This window comes from Lutra lutra, chromosome 6 (assembly GCF_902655055.1).
Source record: "Lutra lutra chromosome 6, mLutLut1.2, whole genome shotgun sequence".
In the NCBI taxonomy this organism is placed as follows: domain Eukaryota; kingdom Metazoa; phylum Chordata; class Mammalia; order Carnivora; family Mustelidae; genus Lutra; species Lutra lutra.
The window spans coordinates 67,409,786-67,433,263 of NC_062283.1; the positions used below are offsets into that span (position 1 = coordinate 67,409,786).

At 37.3% G+C, this 23,478-nt stretch overlaps 1 protein-coding gene across 3 annotated transcripts in view; it reads right to left on the reverse strand.

Annotated features, from left to right (window-relative positions):
• The window catches only part of ZFAND3 (zinc finger AN1-type containing 3), a 350,329-nt gene that overhangs the window by 84,667 nt on the left and 242,184 nt on the right, over positions 1-23,478 (reverse strand). For all 3 annotated transcript variants that reach the window (XM_047735018.1, XM_047735019.1, XM_047735016.1), the window contains exon 3: positions 2,183-2,365. In XM_047735018.1, coding sequence (XP_047590974.1) covers positions 2,183-2,365 — 183 coding nt within the window. The remainder of the gene's footprint in view (positions 1-2,182; positions 2,366-23,478) is intronic.

Below are 23,478 nucleotides of genomic sequence, written 5' to 3' on the forward strand. Positions count from 1 at the left end.
TACATGATCCCAAATACATGTTTTAAAACAAAACAAAACCTATTACCCCAACATTATCACTACCATTTTCTTTTTGGTTAAGACTTATTTACTTATTTATTTGACAGAGAGAGAGAAAGCAAGAGAGGGAACACAAGCAGGGGGAGTGGGAAAGGGATAAGCAGGCTTCCTGCTGAGCAGGCAGACCTATGCAGGCCTTGATCCCAGGACTCTGGGATCATGACCTGAGCTGAAGGCAGACACTTAATGACTGAGACACCCAGGTGCCCCATATTACTACCATTTTAATCTTTTCTTCTTCCCTCCTCTTAAAGGATCTCTATACCTTCTTCTGAGCCTCTGTTCAATAGGTTACAGTATTTTAAAAATCCTTCCTCTACAATGTTATTCTAGTATAATCCTTCCCATTTTCATTACTGCCAGGTTACTTCTCCAAACTGTAATAATATTACCTTCTTTGTTCAAAAACATGACTATTGGGCGCCTGGGTGGCTCAGTGGGTTAAGCCGCTGCCTTCGGCTCAGGTCATGATCTCAGGGTCCTGGAATTGAGATTTTATTTATTTATTTGACAGTCAGAGATCACAAGCAGGCAGAGAGGCAGGCAGAGAGAAAGGAAGGGAAGCAGGCTCCCTGCTGAGCAGAGAGCCCGATGCGGGACTCGATCCCAGGACCCTGAGATCATGACCTGAGCCGAAGGCAGTGGCTTAACCCACTGAGCCACCCGGGCGCCCCTAAATAAATAAAATCTTAAAAAAAAAAAAAAAAAAAGACTATTGTCTAACACCTAAATATCTTAGCTGAGCATTTAAACCTCTCTGGCTTGATTATTATCTGCCTTTCCAGCCTTGTCCTCTATAAAAGGCCCCAAAGGGGTCATTTGCCACTGCAGAACTCCATGTAGCTCTCCTTTAAAGCTCATTCTACTCTGTCTTCTAAAATGTCTTTTAACCACCTTGTATCTGTCTTCAGCACAATTTTCTCCAATAAACCAACACCCTTCTTCAACACTCACAGTCTTTATTATTTAAGAATCATTAAAATGGGCTCATATTACCATGTATCAGGGTTTCTCAACCTTGGCACTACTGACATGTTAGGCTGGATAATTCCTTGTTGTGGAGGGCTATCCTATGCAGTGTAGGATGCTTAGGAGGATGGGGATGGGGGACAAAAATCACTCCTGGTTGAGAACCACTGACATACTATAACAAATATATATAATGTCCCCTGATAACAAGTAAATTCTTTGAGGACACGGACTTTGGCCTTCTTCAGTGTCACCCAGTGCACAAATTTATGATAAATAATTTGTCCTCTGCTAATCAATCCAAAGTTAGTAGGCAGAACATTCCAACCTACCATATTCCAAGGATTTCTAGATGTTCATAAAATCTGAAACATTAAATTTCAACTTGTTAATTTAAAGCTTTTTAAAAGGCAAAAACTGGTATGTCAAAATGTGCCTAAAATTTTCAAGAGACACTGTTAGTTATAGTTGTGCACTAAAGAAGTTGGCTACACCAGCAAAAAAGTTAAATAGACAATGGACTTCCATATCACATATATAACAGTAACACTCTATAACTGAGAACCTACAGAAAAATAAGAGAAACGATTTTCTCCTCTCTTCAAATACCCAATGTTCTATGAAGTACACAGTGTTATTATCTCCATTAAGTGCCTAAAAACATACAAGGCCCAAAAGAGCGACAGAAGTAAGGTTTCAATCCAAGGTTCCTAAATTAGGAGTAAGTTCTCTAGACCAGTGGTTCTCATCAATTAGCGTAGATTAGGATCCTCTACAGAGTTATAAAGAAAAATTTCTGGGCCTCCCTCCAGGTCAATAAAATTAGACTGAGAAAATGGTGCCAAAGACTGTTAATTGTTTTTTTAAAAAAATCTTCTATTTTGCAGCCAGGACTGAGAACCACTGCCCTAGACTGGTTCAAAACCTCACACCTTGACAGTTAACAAAAAAAAGCTATCTTTTAAAAGGACCTTAAACTCTATAAAATAGCTAAAATTTATTCCCTAACTGGCTGACTTGGGCCTAAACATCAACACTTAATCTTGATTTAGAAGAACGGCTATCTTTTTTTCTGAGACAAAGCATTACTAAGAAGTTCATGATACGATTCTTGGGCTGTTTTGTCTAACACTGCAAAGATGTGGGCACTTACACTCCTCTTTACTTGGTGAAGTTACATTCAATTCTGTCGGAAGCGGCTGCTGGCTGGGACTAAGAGTTGGCGTGGTTATAGAGGTATTGTTGTTGTCACTGGTGGTCTCTTCGGAAAACAAATCTGATTGGCTGTTACTTGTACTTGGAGCGGAATCATCGTCTGGTTGTTTCTTTTGAAAATCTGAAGAGAAAGAGTGATAATAACCAGTTTAATGAAGGCATTCATAATTTCCTTGGGAATTAGAAAACAAAGTACAAAAATAAAAATTCAATGTAATAGGAGCAATAATAAAGACTACTCTGAATGAAAAAAGGAAGTAAAATACTGGTTAAAAACATATACTATACATACTTTCCACTGGTGGAGGGTAATTGGAATTAAAGTTTTCCATGGTCCCTGTATTGTTCAGAAATGTGGCAGGTATACCAATTTTTTATTTAAATTCTGTTTAATTAACATATAGTATATTATTAGTTTTGGAGGTAAAATTTAGTAAGTCATCAGTTGCACAGAAAACCCAGTGCTCATTACATCAAGTGCCTTCCTTTTTTTTTTTTTAATTCATCAAGTGCCTTCCTTAATGCCCATCACCATTAGCCCATTCCTCCCACTGACCCACCCCCCTTAGCAATCCCATTTGTTTCCTAGAGTTAAGAGTCTCTTATGGTGGGGCTCCTGGGTGGCTCAGTTGGTTGAGCGACTGCCTTCAGCTCAGGTCATGATCCCAGACTTCCAGGATCGAGTCCCGCATCGGGCTCCCAGCTCCTTGGGGAGTCTGCTTCTCCCTCTGACCTTCTCCTCTCTCATGCTCTCTCTCACTCATTCTCTCTCAAATAAATAAAATCTTTAAAAAATAGTCTCTTATGGTTTGTCTCCCTCTATGTTTTCATCTTATTTTTCCTTCCATTCTCCATGTTCATCTGTTTTGCTTCTTAAATTACACATACGAGTGAAATCATATATTTGCCTTTCTCTGACTGACTTATTTCACTTAGCATAATACCCTCTAGTTCTATCCATGTTTTCGCAAATGGCAAGATTTCATTCTTTTGGATGGCTGAGTAATATTCCATTGTATATATATACCACATCTTCTTTATCCATTCATCTGTCAATGGACATCTGGGCCTTTCCATATTTTGGATATTGTGGACCCTGCTGCTGATGAAGATTGGGGTGCATGTGTCCCTTGGAATCACTACGTTTAGATATACCAGTTTAACATAAGATTTTACAAAGCCAAATACAAGTAAAATGTTAGTGGTAGTCAGCAGAAGGAAAAAAGAATAAAGAAGTTATTCAAACCCACAGAGAAAAGAAAAAAAGAGCACAGAAAAAAGCAGGATAAATGGAAAACATATAATAAGACTGTAGAAATAAGTACAAATAAGTTAGTAATGGTAATAATTGTAAACTGACTAAACTTAGTAATTAAAAGAGAATGTTCAAATTGAATAAACTAGGTCCTATTTTATAAGTTTACAAGCAACATACTAAAAACATGAACATTACAATAAAGAATATTTTAAAGTATATTTTTAAAAAGTACCAGCAAAGATGCATGATTAAAAAGCCAGTAACAGTGAGGCATGTGGTTGGCTGAGTCAGTTAAGTGTCTGACTCTTGATTTCAGCTCAAGTTACAATCTCAGGATTGTGGGACTGAGCCCCACTTGAGGCTCCATGCTCAGCGGGGAGGCTGCTTGAGAATCCTTCTCTCCCTCTGCCCCTGCTCCCCATATATCTCTCCCTCCCTCTCAAATAAATAAATAAATCTTAAAAAAAAAAAAAAAAAAGCCAGTAACAGCTACAGTAGCGTGAGGAGATGGAGACTGAGGCAAAAGTCACTATTTGAGGAAAAAAAGAGAATCATTATATGATAGTAAGAAAAAAAAAAATCACACACACACACACACACCCCTATCTGAAAACAAAGACTTTACCAGGAGGATAAAACAAATTTAAACTTGTATGTACCTAATAACAACGCCTCAAAATATATAAAGCAAAAAAGATTTATGGGAAACTGACAAATTTACTATCATAATGGGAAGATTTTACTATACCTGTCTCAGCCAAAATAATTAGTAAAATTAGAGAAGATGAGTAAGTTTACACTCATATACCCAACAGTAAGTTAGTAAATTATTTTCAAACATGAAGAATATTTATAAAAACTGACAAAAAGCTGGACAAAAAAGCAAAAGTCTTAACAGATGCCAAAGAATTAGTAAGACAAAAACAGTATTAGCTCACCACAGAGCAAGTAAATTAAATACTGATAACAAAAAATTCTATATAATTTTGGAAATCTTAAAAATATTTTAAAATTTTAAAAATTTAAGTTCATGGGTCAAATCAGAAATTAGAAAATAAATGATAATGAATTACTACTTATCAATATCCAGTAAAGATGAAGATGCAAGTAACATTATCTATACCTCAGTCATTTCACATAGTTATATGGCTGTATCTCAACACACATGACAAAAATGTTAATTATACATTGTTTGCAATAGTAAAAAGTCAAACAGGGGCGCCTGGGTGGCTCAGTGGGTTAAGCCTCTGCCTTCCGATCAGGTCATGATCTCAGGGTCCTGGGATCGAGCCCCCATCAGGCTCTCTGCTCAGCGGAGAGCCTGCTTCCCCCTCTCTCTCTCTGCATGCCTCTCTGCCTACTTGTGCTCGCTCTCTCTCTCTCTCTCTCTCTCTCTATCAAATAAATAAATAAATAAAATCTTCTTAAAAAGTAAAAATAAAGAGTCAGAAACAACCTCAAGGTCCATAAATCGCACTATATTCATATAATGGAATAATATAAACTGTGAAATTGCTATGAATGAATCTCAAAATAGTAACACTGAAAAAAGTCACTAAAAAACATAGTAAGATTGTATTTACATAAACCTTAAAAAGAGGCAAAACTCAATATACTACTTAGGAATATGTATGTTTAAACCATTAAAAAATAATTAACATAATTCAGGATAGTGATTGCCTCTTAGGTTGAAGAGGAGGATATGAAGGTAACAGGTACACAGGAATATTGTCCATTGACAAGATAGATAAAATAAATTAAAATTCATTCATGTAAGGGAATGTTCTATAGCAGTTAATATTAATGAATGCTACATATACAACAGAAACATCTTAAATGCAATGTTGAGTGAGAAAAGCTATGGAAGGATATATATATAGTATAATACTTTAATTATAATATAATGACATGTGTGGAAATGATACACCAAATTGTGGACAATGGTTATACTGGGGGGAAAAGGCAGGGAGAACAAAGATCTTCAATTATATCTTTTCATTTCTTAAAGGTGGCAGTGGGTATATAACTTAAAATTATTAGGTATAGTCTCTGTTTCATATAAAAGTCTAATGTTAGTCTATAAGGTACAGATTATACTGTTTCAATTCAAAGAAGAATCTGACAACTCCACATTGCCTTACCTTCTAAATCAGAGAATGTGTTATTATGCTCTATCGCCTAATCAGAATCACTGTGTGGGTGGGTTTTTTTTTTTTTTTAAGTCTTATTTATTTATTTATCTATCTATCTATCTATCTATTTATCTATTTACTTATTTATTTATTTGAGAGAGACAGAGACAGAGACCACAAGTAGGGGAGAGGCAGAGGGAGAGGGAGAATCAGACTCCCTGCTGAGCAGGGAGCCTAACGGAAGGTTCCATCCCATGACCCTGAGATCATGAACTGAGCTGAAGGCAGATGCTTAACTGACGAAGCCACCCAGGTGCCCCCAGAATCACTGTTTTAACAAATACTGAGCTATTATTTATGTTTCACTTACCATGTGTCAGGCACTGAATTGAATGTTTTATGTGTAATACTCATTCACTTCAATCCTCAAAACAATCCTAATGAGGGAAGTGTAATTACGTAGTCATATACCACTTCACTGATGAAGAAACTGAGGCTGAGAAAGTTTAGGTCATCTGTTCCAAGTTAACAGTTAGTTAGTACGTAGCAAGATCAGGATTTAAATGCAAGTCCATTTGACACCAAAACCCATGGTCTTTGATCAGAACCACAGGATGTAAAATGGTGAGCACTAATTTGGCTCAAGGAAAAGGCCTCCATGTCAAGCTCCCACTAATTTACAGAACTAATGGTGAGTGCAATGGATTTAGCCAAAGAATCAGTAACTTTTGTGCTGATCAGCGATCTAAAGCATCTACTGCTTTTCTGTGCATTTACTTCTCATAGCTTTCTCATTCTTTGGTGTTTTGACATTTTAAAATGGCTTATTATCTCGATGTTATTTGTGCAGCAAATTTAGAGAAAATGGTACTACATAAATGGAATAAAAGTACTATAATAATGTAAAAATGACACTTCTTTTTTATATCATGTCACCTCATTAGCTCTCTTATGTCAATATCATTGTATCCCTCCTATAACCATCTCCACCATTTAACTGGAAATGTTACAAGGCCCTAAAAGAACTGCAACTGAGTCATCGTGATACCATCTAGCACAATCCCCAATGCCTGGAGACAGACACACAAACTCACTCGATCAGACACAATAATACTTATGGGTAAATGACATTAATGTCTACAGACAATAAAAAGGTCCCACCCACCCAATCTCCAGCCCATGCCTGCCATGCTCCTTCATGCTCAAGTACTTTTAGTTGTTTTCTTTTGTGAATCTTCAGTTGGAACAATGTACCCTCTTTTAACCTATTCTCCCATGATTACTTTTCTGCACCTCCACAGGATGAACAAGTGAAAAAAAATCATCAAACTAACAGTATTCATTACAAACCAAACTGGCTGCACACACAAAAACTAGAAGCTCTGTATGTTTTCTTCTGCTTGAACTCAATAAAAACCCAAGGAATCACAGAATTTTTAGTCAGAACTAATTTTAATGATCCAGCTCCGTCCTCTCCTCTTACAGATAAAGAAAACAAGAGCCAAGAAAGTTAATGCAAGTCACCAGAAATTCATGGACTTAATCCTAATATAGTTTGTTGTGTTTTGTTTTGTTTTTTTTAAACTCTTAGGCCAACGTAAGTAACCTATACACTACAAAGAGCTTCAAAGTTGGACCTGGATTTAAACCATAACTTTGCTATTTACTGGACATACAGCTAAAAGCAGACTATTTAATCTTTTGGGGCCCTGTCTGTTAAGATAAAAGGAGGGAATTATTTCTACCTCTCACAATAATGTGAATTAAATAAGATAATGCACTCATTCGGCACATGGGTACTCAAAAATGACAGCCATTAAAAATGAAAGGTATTTTCCTAGTCAATAGAAAGGGCCACAAATTATCTCTTCCTTTTCGCCCTGATATTTGCATCATAATTCCTACTCTCTTGCTCCTCACTTTCTGAATCATTTGGTATTCAACTGCTGACAACTCAAGTAAAAGAAAAAAAAAATGAAAAGACACAAGGGAGGGGAGGAAAAAAAAAAAAAACGAAAAGAAAGGAAAAGGAAAAGAAAAATAACACAAAGTCCCAGAAGTTTTCCAAGGTCGGGGGAGCAGATTTACATCACATGTAAAAAAGTGAACAACAAAAAAGGCAGAGAGAATGCCTCTCATCACTCTCCTTTGGAAAGCAGTAAGGGAAAGGGGCAAAAATAGTCACTTCATTTGATGCAGCCACAGTAAAGTCTTGTTCCACTTGCTGTACAGTTCTCATATAAATGGGAAAATTAGAAATCTCCAAGCTTATCAACCTCTATAAGAAAAAAAATAGGATTTATTACTGTAAACTGGGAGAGTTAATTGTCTATCCAAAGGTGTACACCTGGTAAATGTAAAAAAGTCTTCCAAAACAGTTATTTGTAAAACCTGAGTAAAAACCTTTGTATTTTATTAATGGGATCGCTGTGCAAAAGTTAAGAAAAGGCATCTTGGCAGCTTAACTCATTATCAACTATGGGGAAAAATAGTTTCTCAACAAAAGGTATTCTTGGAACCTTAAGTATCTAGAAATGGGATGTTTCCACAAGGCAGAGAAAATGACCTAATGGTACCAGCTGAGCCAAAACGACCAGTGAAGTCCCTGCGGCTAGCTGCCCACACACTCAACTCACCAGACATATTTTTCTCCATTGTTTTCAGAATGGTTTTTCTCACAAGTCAATCTTACTATAAAGTGTACCTCAAAAACACAGAGAGCATTGAAAAACCACCTCGTCCTGCTCTGCAGCCCATTGACCTGAGCAGTCTCATTGGGACTATCCCTTATCTAGTCATACTCAAAACTTACCTTTGGTTTGTATATACCCCAACTTCTATCTCTCACATGTACTACACAGGTTTGGCAAGATGCTCAGCTCATTTAACTCCCACCCCACTTCTAGAATGTGACAATAACTATGTCTTTGGTAATGATTTCTTCAAGGCAGAAAATACACAAAACTGATTTGGAAAGGGTTTCACTAAACTTACCTTCTTTGAAAATAAATTCCTTTTCCAAAACCTTCTTCAGGGACTCCTGGGTGGCTCAGTTGGTTGAGCATCTACCTTCGGCTCAGGTCATGATTCCCAGGGTCCTGGGATTGAGTCCCGCATCAGGCTCCCTGCTCAGCAGGGAGGGGACAGCACACAAGCAGGGACAGTGGCAGGCAGAGGGAGAAACAAGCTCCTCACTGAGCAAGGAACCCAATGCGCAACTCAATCCCAGGACCCTCGGATCAGGACCTAGGCACCCAGATGTCACCAATGCACATTTTTAAAGCATTTGGTCATACTGTCTTATTCTCTTGGCACAATATCCTGTGATTTTCCACAGCACAACACCTACTATGGCATGTAAGAATCAACTTACCACTTGTCAAGTCTCCCACAATATAAAAACGTTGCTCAATAAATGTTAACTAAATGAATAAGTGGCCAAACATTTTCCTGTAGAAAGCCCATCACTGGATTATATTTAAAATTATTTACCCACTGTCATTTTAAACCTTTCTCAAACTATCTTGTATGCCTTCAAGGACACACTTAGCATCACCTGGATTAGCATTTCCAAAAGATGAAGTACTCAATACCTGTGAATTTCTATTTTCATAATTGATTAGTAGAAATGAGAAAGTGAACTCCATTTGTTCTAACTCACTAAGTTTATATGGCCACTAATAAGGCTTCTACATCATTATTATAGACACTAAAGCTGGGTATAAAGAAAATAAAACTGGAGGTGAAAGAGGAACTAAGATGTAAGTGCCTACTATGAGCAAGGCACTCTGCCAGAGGCGTTATGTTCATTTTCTCATTTAATCCTCAAAACAAAGTCAGCAGCAGATGTCAACCCCACACTTCAGCTGACAGTGGAGCATGGCAACAAGTGCTGGAGCTAGGTTTTGAGACCCAGGCTTGAGTAACTCTGATGTCTACACTCTGCCCACTACAGCATGCATCACTGAAGCAAGCACCGTTCAGCTTATCAAAATGCAACAACTTGGGCGCCTGGGTGGCTCAGTGGGTTAAGCCACTGCCTTCAGCTCAGGTCATGATTTCAGGGTCCTGGGATCGAGTCCCGCATCGGGCTCTCTGCTTAGCAGGGGGCCTGCTTCCCTTCCTCTCTCTCTGTCTGCCTCTTTGCCTACTTGTGATCTCTCTCTGTCAAATAAATAAATAAAATCTTTTTAAAAAATGCAACAACTTGCAAACTGCAGGGGTTACTTTTCCAGTTCCCACATTCCCATTCCAGTCACCAATTCCACCTGACGCTATATCACAGATTACAACGCCATGTCCCACTGGAAGTTTTATTTTAGCATTTCACACCATTAAATGCTGTGTCTCAAACAGCCAATTAAAGTAAAATGGAAATGCTGCAAATAAAAACTCGATCTGATTATAAGTTGAGTTCATGTAAGGCATTGTATGGAGGCCTCCTTTAAAAGAACAGGGTTTCTTTTTCCTCCTCTTCATCCCTTCCCCCAAGTGATGTCCTAAATAGGCTAGAGCCTCCATTAACAAGTACATTTCCAGGTTTTCAAAGCTGCACGTTCCTGCCCTCACCCCAATCATAAACCTTAGACACCTTATTTTTATTTTTTTTAAAGGATTTTTTTTTAAGATTTTATTTATTTATTAGACAGAGATCACAAGAAGGCAGAGAGACAGGCAGAGAGAGAGAGAGAGAGAGGGAAGCAGGCTCCCCGCTGAGCAGAGAGCCCGATGCGGGGCTAGATCCCAGGACCCTGAGATCATGACCTGAGCCGAAGGCAGAGGCTTTAACCCACTGAGCCACCCAGGCGCCCCGACACCTTATTTCTAAAAGCTACAAGCCATTAGCAATAGTCAGCCAATTTATAAACCAGTTTTAGCTTTCTGATTAAAATCTTAATAAAAATTCTACTAGTTGGATGTTAACCTGGATTAAAAGCCTCAGCAAAAACAAACTGGTCTGAACAAAAATTACCAAAAAGAACCAAGGACTGATTACTATTAAAAACAAACAAACAAAAAAAAACATTAAAATGCTCTCTCTTTGGAGCCTACCTTATGGGGAAAACTGTGATCTACTCAATGTGGCTAGGTTCACTTAAACTTCCTTTCATGAGTAATCTCTTTAACTTCTTAGAAAATACCAACAAAAAACTTTACCATATTCTCACCTACATTCTCATAATGATTCCTTCTCTTAAAAACTCAAGACTGGGGACGCCTGGGTGGCTCAGTTGGTTAAGCAGCTGCCTTCGGCTCAGGTCATGATCCCAGCATCCTGGGATCGAGTCCCACATCGGGCTCCTTGCTTGGCAGCGAGCCTGCTTCTCCCTCTGCCTCTGCCTGCCACTCTGTCTGCCTGTGCTCACTCTCGCTTCTCTCTCTATGACAAATAAATAAATAAAAATCTTAAAAAAAAAAAAAAAACTCAAGACTGTCTTCACTAACCTCAGAAAGACTGACTGATATTGCTTTGATAATAATTGGTATTTTCAGACAAGTTGAAAATATATACATTATACATCCCCACCCACCACATATATCCTATTGATGGTAAATGACCCCAATCCTGTGTGCCCTATGAATCTCTCCACCTTGAGGTACATCTCAGAAATTAAAGTAGACCCTGTCTTCTGGCCTTCTGCCCCATTTCAGGGGATGACACCGACATTCTCCTGGAAGCTGAAGCCAGAAGACTGTGGGAGCCTGGGAATCATCTCAGACTCTACATTCTCCTCATCTTAATTTTGTATCTCAAAACATCACCACATTTAGTTATTTATGACTCCAAATACCTCTGGAACCCTACCACACTAATCTTAAGTCATCATCATCTGTCAGTTTCCTTCAACAGTATCTGATTTCTTCAGATCCTATCTGCTCTTGGTCCACTCTAACACCGTTCACCACAAAGCAATCTGAGTGAATCAGAGTGATGTTGTAAACATCAGATTCTGATAAGGTCATTTTCCTCCCTAAACTCTTGAATGTCCTCACACTGCCTTTTTAATCAGATCCAAAATCATAAACAGGGTTTTGAAGTTAGAAGTCTCTTTAAGGGATGCCTGGGTGACTCAGTCGGTTAAGCATCTGCCTTAGGCTCCGGTCATGATCCCAGGGTCCTGGGATCGAGTCCCACATCGGGCTCCCTGCTCAGCAGAGGGTCTGCTTCTCCCTCTCCATCTGTCTCTCCCCCTACTTGTGCTCTCTCTCTCTCAAATGAATAAATAAAATCTTTAAAAAAAGAAAGAAAGAAGAAAGAAAGAAAGAAAGAAAGAAAGAAAGAAAGAAAGAAAGAAAGAAAGTCTCTTTAAGAACTGGTTTCTGGTGCTCGCTTCGGCAGCACATATACTAAAAAAAAAAAAAAAAAAGAACTGGTTTCTGGCTATCTCTTCAGTCTCATCTTAAGCCACTGCTTCTCCTCTCCCTCCTCCTATTTCAACCATTCTGGGGTCCTTTTTGTTTTTCAAACATCCCCATACTTTTTCTCAACCTGGAGTACCCTACTCATGGGATGTGACTACTTTTCTTTATCTTGCTATCTGCTGGTAACTCCCACTCACCCCTGAACCTTAACATAAGCACTATTTCCTCAGGGAAGCCCTTAAGAGTAAATCCACAGAGGCACTCATTTGTTGGATGAAAAATAATGCATATCTTATTCACTGTATACCCTAGCCCCTAGCAAAAAAATATTATGTCTGCCACATAACACACAAGATAGATTTGTTAAGTATTAACTTATTTGATCTGGTGAACATACAAAGTTTAAAAATATTAGTTCTCCCAGACCTTAATGGACTTCAAATTGCTATAAAATATATTTATAGAAAGTGAACATTTCTATATACGGCAAAAATATTAAATACCCTTTCAGTAAGCAGATATTTAAATTTTATAAATTATCACTACATATAGGGGCGCCCGGGTGGCTCAGTTGGTTAAGCGGCTGCCTTCAGCTTGGGTCATGATTCCAGGGTCCTGGGATCGAGCCCCGCATCGGGCTCCCTGCTCAGCAGAAAGCCTGCTTCTCTCTCTCCCCCTCTCCTTGATGCTCTGCTTACTTGTGCTCTCTCTCTAGCTCTCTGTCAAATAAACAAATAAAATATTAAAAAAAAATTATCACTACATATATAAAATTCTCCTCCTTACTACTCACCACAGGTAACTAGTTCTGACTGGACTCATAAGGTCTCTCAAGCAGTATTTGCTTAGACCAAGACCACAGAGCTGTAAGCCTTTGAGTATAGAAATAACATTGCACTGGCTCCCAAAAGTATGTCTTCAAATTCTTCTTGCAAAAATAGCGAACAAGAGAATACACGAAGTTAACAAAGCTCACAAACTCTTATTAGTAATTAAGTTTATTTTATAATCTGGTTTATCACAAATTATACAGTCCCTAGATTCTTCACGCCTATAGAGCCTACTGCTCAGAAGTGTGAACTAGCAAAAAAGTCATTTGGAAGAAGGTTGCTTCTTATACAGCATTTATTGTACAGACTCTACAGTTTTCCCAGTAATAGTGTCTCCTATTCATTTACAGGGCATAAATTAACATGTTAACATTACAGAAAATATCTAAAAATCCATTAGTACTTCAATAACATGCACCAGAGACATATTTATTTCATTTCGGTCTAACCACAAAATGTGTCAGTTTTTTTTAAAAACCGAAAACACTGGGAGAAGTTTTCTAAATATTGTGACATTGATCTACTTCCAACAAAGTGAGCACTGGACGATATGTGTGCATATATATGCATCCTACACATACATCTCAACCATCAAAGTACTGATAGGGCTGGGCAAATTGTGGAAATATTAAGAAAAGCTGACAAAATAAAATTGGCAAATTAGAACCTAAAAACAAAACAAAAACCTGTGATCTGTTTATAGCTGATCTTTGATCCCAGTTAAAGACCTCTCCTCAGACCAGTAGTTCCTACTGTCATTCATGAATCACTCCAATAGCAATATGTGGAATGAGCATAACTGCTTGGAGAGGGTGGAGTCCAGATTTTTTCTCAGCTCAGACCTAAGGTTTCAAACGTCTGTGAGACTCAACAATACTGGAACAAATTAGAAAAGCATTTTGGGGGTGGGGGAGACGCACTTGGGTGGCTCAGTCAGTTAAGTGTCTGCCTTCAGTTCAGGTCATGATCTCAGTTCTACAACAGGATCCCTGCTCAGGGCAGTCTGTTTCTCCCTCTCGCTCTGTCCACACTCCCCAGCTTGTGCTCTCTCAGCTGTCTCTCTCAAATAAAAAAAAATTTTAAGAGAATAAATTGGGAATAAATTACCAAAAAAGTCAGGTTACCCCTTTTTTAAAGATTCCTGACTGCTTTTATAATTTTACCCACAGTTTTCATAATACCAACCCTTCATTTCACCATGCAGAATAGGAGAAAAGACAAACAAAACACTTCCCACTGGCATGCTCCTTTTTGCAAAGTGGGAGGGGAGCAGTGCTCATGCTTGAGCCACTGACACCTCTAGAACTTGGTTCTCTAGTCCTTGCCTCCCTCCATCCAGGAGAGCACCTGTTACCTTTAGTGAGCTAGTCCTACCCTGATACTTCATTTCCACTCAGTGCCCAGGCTCACCATCTCATACCAGGTCCCATACCACCAACCTCCTGCATTTCAACCCTAGTACCAACCTGACCACTTCATTTGCTTCAGGAAATTCAACCAAGGTGGTGGTGGTAACTTTTGAGAAACACTTTCCCTTAAGATAAGATATGCAGAATGTTCAGTATGAACAATTATTTTTCAAACAATGCACTATGGTGTATTTTAAGAATGTCAATCTCTTTCCCAAAGAGAAACAGACTACCCACTTTTTAAACTGCTTAAAAAAATTAAAAAAAAAAAAAAAACAACACTTTTTAAAGGATGAAGTGATAGGATTACTAAGTATTTTCTCACTATGCCTGTTAAAATGTATCGGGGCATCCTCAGAAAAGATCATGATTTTCACATGATCCAAAGATCAGGGCTAACTGACTAATTTTTATTCAATCAACCCAAGGTAGCAAAAGAATGGATGATGTTTGTATGGTTCAGAGTCAACTGTCTACTAGCAGAAAAAATAAATGTTCTTTCTGAAGAACACTATCGCTGGTTGTGAAAAAGCTGTAGAATATAAGAAAAATCTTGTCCTTTACATAAAAGCTATCAGCGAAAGATCTGAGAGATTTCTCCACTCATAAGAAAAGTGCTCATGAAGTTATCTATATCCCCCTTCACAGTATGGTGTTTAGGAGTCTGGAATCAGACTGAGTTCAAATCCTGGCTCAGCCTCTTTTTTAAAGATATATTTATTTGAAAGAGTGCACAATTGGACGTGCACAAGTTGGGGGACAGAGAGAGGGAGGGAGAGAACCCCAAGCAAACTCCCCATTGACTGTAGAGACCAACATGATTAGGGGCCCCATCTCATGAGATCATGACCTGAACAAAAATCACAAGTGAAACACTCAACTGACTGATCCACTCAGGTGCCTTCTGGCTAAGCCTCTTAATTGCCCTGTGACCTTGGGCAAGTCACTTAAGTTCTCTTGCTTCAGTTTTCTTCTATAAAATGAAAATAGTAACTGAGTCTACTTCATAAGGTTACTATGTAGATTATGTTAGATAATACATGTTAAAGTCTTTGATCAATGCATGGCACATCTGAAGTCTCAAATTAACTATAATTTTTATTATTCCTTTCTGCCTCCTTACACACAATTTAAGAATTTGCTAGTGTGAGACCGGCAATGAAAAGTAATTTCTCTGATGCCAATATGTGACCAGGAGGAATTATATCTAACTCAGTTTCATTGACAATGTACACTGAAATATATCAATCTCAGGGGTTACAAAGAATTTTTCAGGGACCCAGTAGTTATAAATGTACAAAGGCAACTGGCCTAAACCAACATGGAGTGGTGTGGTTACTGTGACTAATTGGCAAATATAAGCCTCACCTAAGGGCATGTGATTTCAAACATAAAAACAAAAATAAAAACCTTCAAATACAACATATCTGTGCCCTGCAAGTCAACAGTTTAAGACTCCTGCTTTAAACAGAGACAAACATTTATTATATAAAGCTTTTACAAGCTGCATTACTAATTCCACACGTATTAATTCCACATATAAAGAAATGATTCATCCAATACACGTTAAATCGATGTAAAGATAAATAGGAAAGTACAAGAGATACAAGAGATAAAACAGAATCTGACAGACCTGTGTTTGAACTCTGGCTAAGCTACTTAGAAGCCGTGTCCGTAAGACAGTCCATACTTATTTCCTCATCTGATCCTTCATTAAACAGGTGTTGAATAAATTTTTAAATGAGTAACAAATGAATGTAAAAACATTCACCTACAATAGAAATTCTTAACATGGGGTTCTTTTATGGTGAGTCACTTTAGGCTAATTTAGGCTGTGGTAACAAATGACCCTAAAATCTAGAGGCTTTACATCAAAAATAGCTTGTTGGTTTTGTTCAATTGTGTCATCGTTCCAGGAATCCAGAATGAAAGAGTGGCTCTAACTGGAACAGTTCTGGTCTTCTGGCTGAGGGAAGAGAGAGATGCAACTACAACCTGACAAAATTTCTGTTCACAAGAGGCATATGAACTTTTTAATTCACATTTTATTTGTTAAAAGGTATCACATGGCCAAGCCTGATGATAAGGAAAGGGAAGTACAATCCTCCTACCAGAAGGAGCAGTAAATACAAAGAAATGATAATACAGAGTTTATAATACATGTGCCCAGAAAATTCTGCATTTAATTCTGGGTTAATCTTCTGAAATTATATGCATTATTGTGTATGCATACAGACCCATTATTGCCCTCAGTAAACGGAGCATACACACTATGTTCTGAAAAGTACAAGCCAAAATGGCCTGAAATAAATCAGACTGGGTTTGAAAAAAGTCAGATCTCAAACATAATAACCATCACTACTGATTTTATAACAGATCAGTATAGTAGTCCTAACTCTGATTTTCCCCGCTGCTGGTTACTGGACAGTGTGGGCTAGGGAAATAATGTAAACTTACTCCCAGGCAGTATTAAATTCTAGTATTGCCTAATGAAAATCTGAGATTATGAATCACAGTAAAACTATAACATGCTGATACTGGTTTACTGAAAATAAAGTCTTACCTGAAAAAACTGTGATTTCCAGGCAAATTAAAACCCTTTATGAAATACAAGACAGTGTGGTCCTAATGCAAAGTTTTGTGTGTTTTAAGTTAACAAGTTCATGTTATGTTTATTATACTTTTTCCAACTCAGGTTCACTTCCTGATTTTCAAAGGGGTAAAGGCTACTAAGTCAGTGAACTGAAATATTTACAGCTCCCTATCAAACAGGAAAAAAAGAAATCATTAGAAAGTCTTTCTTAGGAACCAACTGCCTTATACTAACCAAATAATCCAGTCTGATTTTCTCCAAAATTCATTTAAGACAGGTGAAATATGGGGGTCCCTGGGTGGCTCAGTTGGTTGGGTATACTGCCTTCAGCTCAGGTCATGGTATGGGAGTCTTGGAATTGAGTCCCACGTCAGGCTCCCTGCTCGGTGGGGAGTTAATCTGCCCCTCCGCGCCTTCCCCCTCTGCCCCTCACCCCACCCGTGTGCTTTCTCTCTCAAATAAGTAAAATATTTTTTTAAAAAAAGATAGGTGAGGGGCGCCTGGGTGGCTCAGTCGGTTGAGCGGCTGCCTTTGGCTCAGGTCATGATCCCAGGATCTTGGGACTGGGCCCCACATCGGGCTCCCTGCTCGATGGAGAGCCTGCTTCTTCCTCTCACTCTGCCTGCTGCTCTGCCTACTTGTGTTCTGTATCTCTCTGTCAAATAAATAAATAAATAAATAAATCTTATTTTAAAAAAAACAAAAAGATAAGTGAAATTTGGTATAACTAACTCATTTAAAAATATATTTTTCATTTGGGAACAGGTTTTTTATTTCACTTGCAAGTGTGGGGAAATATGTTTTTGAATGGGATGAGGAAGAGGAACAGCTTATTCTAAAATTATTTTTCAAACATTTAACAGCATTACTATAGGCAAGTTCTTTCTTTTAAGGTTATATTACTACTAAACAAATTAAGATGATTCTCTATACAGATAGGACTCTAACTGTTCCTTACTCTTACAGGTACCCCAACAAGAGTCCTTGAAAATCAAACCTTTTATAAGTTCTTCTAATTGAGGCAATAAACTGGGCTTAGATCTTCCATTAGTGTGAAAGACTGTGTTTACCATTAATTCTGACCAATGAGAAAAAGGAAAACAAGATATGTTTTAACTGTCATTGCTGGTACTCCCCTTTCAGAGATAATACCCTTGGCTTCTTATGAGGGATGCTATAAGAAAGAATTGTGTAAAACACGGTATTTTTTGAAGGGCTGCTATTCAGAACAATGTTCACTACTGTTCTCATGATCCACTATAGAGTTCACAGGATGGTGACCTTTGAACTATACACATTTCCATTTCTGCTCTGACTCCTAGGAAGCTCAGATCTCAATCTGCACTCTGTCTTTAACAGTTGTATTGATGTTAATGGTATGAATCTGTGGACAAATTCCTCATCTTCATGTTACTAATCAATCTAAATACTCCCTTTGTCCTGATTACTTCATTAAAAAAGAAAAGCTTACTGTACTCTGTATTTTTTACTAACCTGCCATTTTATTTTAAAGCAGCAGCTATAAATAAAACTAAATCTCACAATCTCATTTTATGTGGGTATTTCATAAAGATAACCACTTGTAAATAATACATATTTATGTCTGTATCTATATTTAAGTGCAGGCTACTAATAAAACTAAAAGAGAAGACATTTACTAGAAAATGTGTGAGTACTGGGAATAAAATTCTACAGGAATTACATTAGAACTTCTGTTAGGAGTGGACCACAGTTTTAAGATTTTTTTTTTGGGGGGGGTCCATTTTACCATTCAGGGCAAAGAATGCATGAAGAGGAAATATGAACTAAATAGAACTGAACAGGTTTTAAGGCAAGTCATGCTAAGTCTAAGTAATAGATCTAAGACTGCAAGATGCTAAAAAGTACTGGACTAACAAAAATGAACAGAGGATGCTTAGGAGGCCAAGTACAACTTTGCCAAAGCAGTACAACAATTTCCCTTGCAGTTTACACTTCAATTGTCTCAGCACAAATCATACAAACCTAAAAAGATATGCTCTGAAAAGAATAATTACTTTTGCATCTTCAAATGTACTTTACCAAGAGCAAAAGCATTTCCCCACCACAAACAGCCCCAAAGCTCCCATTTCATGAAAGTGATTTACTGTTTCACTTGGCTCTCTGTGCAAGTAACACTGTAGAGCAAACTCAAGGGGAAAGGCTAACCTGTCAAGGAAGACTGCAGCACACTCCCAATTTCTCTTTTAATATCGTGCTTATCAATTTGATCGATGTTAAGCTCCATTCATCTCTTTTCCTAAAAACTAAAACTGAGAGTGACAAGGAAAATTACATTCTCTATAGCCAAGTTCTTGCTGAGGTATCAGAGATGCTGGCATGCCTACTCAAAGAGTAAACTGTGGCTCCAGTTCAGGAGCTCAAATTCTTCTGCAAGATAGCTAAAGGATGAGACTTTGTTTCCATTTTATTCATTTCAGATGGGGAAAACATTACAGTTATCAACTTATTTGCATAGATAACAATGTTTCTCCACAAATCTTTTAAAAACTAAGAGCACTGGCCTTACTTTCAATCAAATGCAAATCCAACAATAAGTTTGTTGTTATTTTTTAATCTCTTCCATTAAACATTTAAGTCACGGGAAGAAATAAATGCAACACAGGTAGTAACTACAGTTGACCCTTGAATAACATGAGTTTCAACTGCACAGGCCCACATACACAAAGACGGTTTTCCATAAATATAGGACAGTAGAGTCAATGTATTTTCTCTTCCTTATGATTTTAATAACATTTTCTATTCCTTTGCTTACTTTATCGTAAGAATACACTATATAACACAAATGATAAAATATGTGTTAATCAACCATTTATGTTACTGGTTAAGACTTCAGTCAATAATAGGGGGGAATCAAAAATTACATGCAAAATTTTGACTGTGTGGGGATGGCACCCCAATACTCACATTGTTCAAAGGTTATTGGTAGTATATTGCTATGGATGCAAAAGTAAAGAAAAGGGTAGAAGAGGCTCAGTTTAATGCGGGAAGTCGGGGAGCAAAACTGGCTTATACTTGCAGTGATTATAACTGGAGAGACAGAGTAAAGACCCTGGACCAAATTTCTATTGGATTGGTTTCTTTTGAATCAACTACAACTATCTATACAAGAGAAACCGTTCCTTGTGACTACTCTCATGACAGACCCCCAAAAATCTATATTTTTCACCTTGTCACTTTAAAATAATTTCACAGAATATACTCATGTGATTTTAGAGCTTAAGAGCTTTTAGAAATAATCTACTACAAGGTTTTCAATCTAAAAACAATTTCAAAGGTACCACCAGCATTTTAATGAAACATAATAGAAATAGAGTGCACTGCAGATAGTAAGATTAAATTTTGCTTTATAAAACTTGTAAGATTTTATTTATTTGAGTGAGAGAGAGAGTGAGACAGAGCACAAATGGTGGGGAGGGGCAAAGGGAGAGGGAGAAGCAGACTCCCCGCTGAGTGGAGAGGAGAGCCCAATGCAGGGCCTGATCCCAGTACTCTGAGATCATGACCTGAGTCAAAGGCAGACTACCGACTGAGCCACCCAGGCGTCCCACTTTATAAAACTTTTGACTTACACACACAGACACACACACACACACACACACACGTATATGTATTATACATGTCCATACTGGATCACAACATAAAATGTACTTTTTATTGTAAGATACATTAAGAACAGTTACAAAACCAATGATCTTCATTTTATACATCTTCATTTTATATATGAGGAAAGTGAGACATAGAGAAGAAATCATAGTGTTCTGGGAGAAATGCACCTGCCACTATGGATGCTAATCCATAACTTTCCCATATAGGCTTTGTCACTTGATGTAAGTTATATATTGTCAATCATCTACTCCAAAACTCTGGTTCAGCCTAAAACTGAACACCCTAAAACTCTGGTTCAGCCACTCAGAAAGTTGTCCTGATTGGCACTGAAAGATAAACCCTTGTCTCTCCCTTTCCTGCAGATATTTTTTTTAGCTGAAAACAGTAACGACAAAAACTTCTTACACTTTTTTTTCCCCAAGTACTCCCTACGTTTCTAAAAAAGCAGCTCAAAAAACATACCAAAGGTTTAAATGAGTGTACTTTCCCCAACCTCAAACTGGCCCTAAGTATGATATCCTCAATCCATATATTATTTGAAATGTGCATACTTTTTAATCCCGCAATTCTACTCTAAGAAAATTGTTTTAAGGAAAACAAAAACAAGCGTAAAAAATATGTATGTATTAAGGAAATAATGGTGACATAACAAAAACAACACAAAAATCAACCTGGAGGTATTCGCAGCGGCCAAACTGGGACAATTTGAGCATTTAAAAAAAAAAAAAAAAAAGAGGATAGTAATGAATTTTAACTTATTGAATGAAATTGAAATTCATGGGTTCCTACTGATGTAATTAAAAATCGACAAGGGAAAGCTCTTTGTTATAAAAGGAAGAAAACTAATAAATATAGAAGAAATAATATGGTTATAAAATCAATGGGTGTAACTAGTGGGTGAAATTTTGGAGGAACAGGGTATTTATATAGTCTCAAAGCATCTCCCCACAAATTCCTTATTAATTAGAAAGGAAACAGTAATTTTATAGTAGAGAGATCTGGGGACACCACCTTAATCACATACCTCTGGATAGGATGCAATGAAAATACAGCAATCACTTTTGTGAGATCGCTATAAAAAATGCGTAATTCTACTCTAATCATGAAAAAGCATCAGAAAAATACAAACGGAGGGACATTCTACAAAATAACTGACCTGTCTTCCTCACTAATTTCAAAGTCAAGAAAAACAAACAAAAATAGCCTGACAGACAGTTCCAGGACTAAAGGAGGCAAGAAGAGACATGACGACTAAATTCAATGAATTAGACTCTGATCCAGGGGAAAAATGTGCTATGAAGTGTATTACTGAAACAACTGATGAAATGTGACTATAGACTATGGATTAAAAAGTATTACTGAAACTGATGAAATATGAATATAGGCTATAGATTACATGATAAAACAGTATCAATATTAGATTTCCTGATTTTGATAATGACAGTTATATAAGAGTATATCATTGTTCCTTAGGAACAATGTTCCTAACATTGTTATCCTTAACATTGATGTTAAGGATAAAAAGGCACAATGACTCTCCAGTTTATCCTCAGATGGTTCAAAAAAGATGTGTGCATGTGTGTGTCCCAATACATACTTATACAGAACAATAAAATAAATGGAGAATGTAAACAAATGATGACTCTACACAAAGGAAATATGAAATTGTATCAAAATTAAGTTTTTAAAAGGCGTGTAATAGGGAAGCAGCCCAAGTGTGACTGATGAGTGAATGGATAAACGAAATGTGGTATACACATATGGTAGAATATTATTCAGCATTAAGAAGGAAGGGAATTCTGTCATATGCTTCAACGTGGATGAACTCTGACATTATGTTAAGTGAAACCAGCCAGTCAGGAAAAGACAAATTCTGTAGGATTCCATGTATATGAGGTACATAGAATAGTCAAACTCAGAGACAGATGGTAAAATAGTGATTGCCAAAGACTGGGAGGAGGAGGAAATGGGCAGCTGTTATTTGATAGGTATCAAATTTCCATTTTGCAAGATGAAGAGAGTTCTGGAGACTGGTTGCACAACAACAGTATGAATATACTTAACATTACTGAACTGTAAACTTAAAAATGGTTTAAATGAAGTTTTATGGTATATGAATGTTACAATGTAAAAATTCTAAAAGTAATGGATTTTTAAAGATATGTATATAATAGTCACTACAGTCTTCTCTGCCAACAGTGTTAATTTAACCACCAAGATGTCCTTTAAGAAGAGATGAAGTAGATCTGTTTCTTATAGACAAAGTGGGGGTGAGGAGTGAAAAATCTGAGCTTATAAAATAGCATGTTTAATATACTATCTGTATATAATAATTAAAATTTGTAATTCTTTTTTTAGCTCTTTTATCCATTTATCCCCAAGAAGTCAAATAGAGATGCACCGTAAGTTTAGCAGTAGTAATATCCAAGTGGTAGAATTGAGACGGGTATTATTTTCTATAATTATGTCATAATTGGCTTTTTATTAAAGTTTTTTTATTTTTTTAAAAGTTATTTATTTGTTTGTTTGTTTATTTATTTATTGGTCAGAGAGAGCGAGCACAAGCAGGCAGAGTGGCAAGCAGAGGCAGAGTGAGAAGCAGGCTCCCCACTGAGCAAGGAGCCCAATGAGGGACTCCATCCCAGGATCCTGGGATGACGACCAGAGCCAAAGGCAGCGGCTTAACTGACTGAGCCACCCAGGCCTCCCATAATTGGCTTTTTAAAATTTAAAAGTAACTACATTATTTTTTAAAAATATTTAAAACAAAACATAGAAAACATGACAAGTAACTATATTCTCACCACATAGAATTAACTAATTTTAATATTTGTTGTATTTGCCGTGTGTGTGTGTGTGTGTGTGTGTGTGTGTGTGTGTACTTTTTAAAAAAGTATTACTGGTAAAGTGTTCCTTATCCTAGTGCTGTTCTGCTCCAACCATTACCATGGATTTGGAAGGCCTCCTTTTAAATCATGTATTTACTTACATTATCCATGCA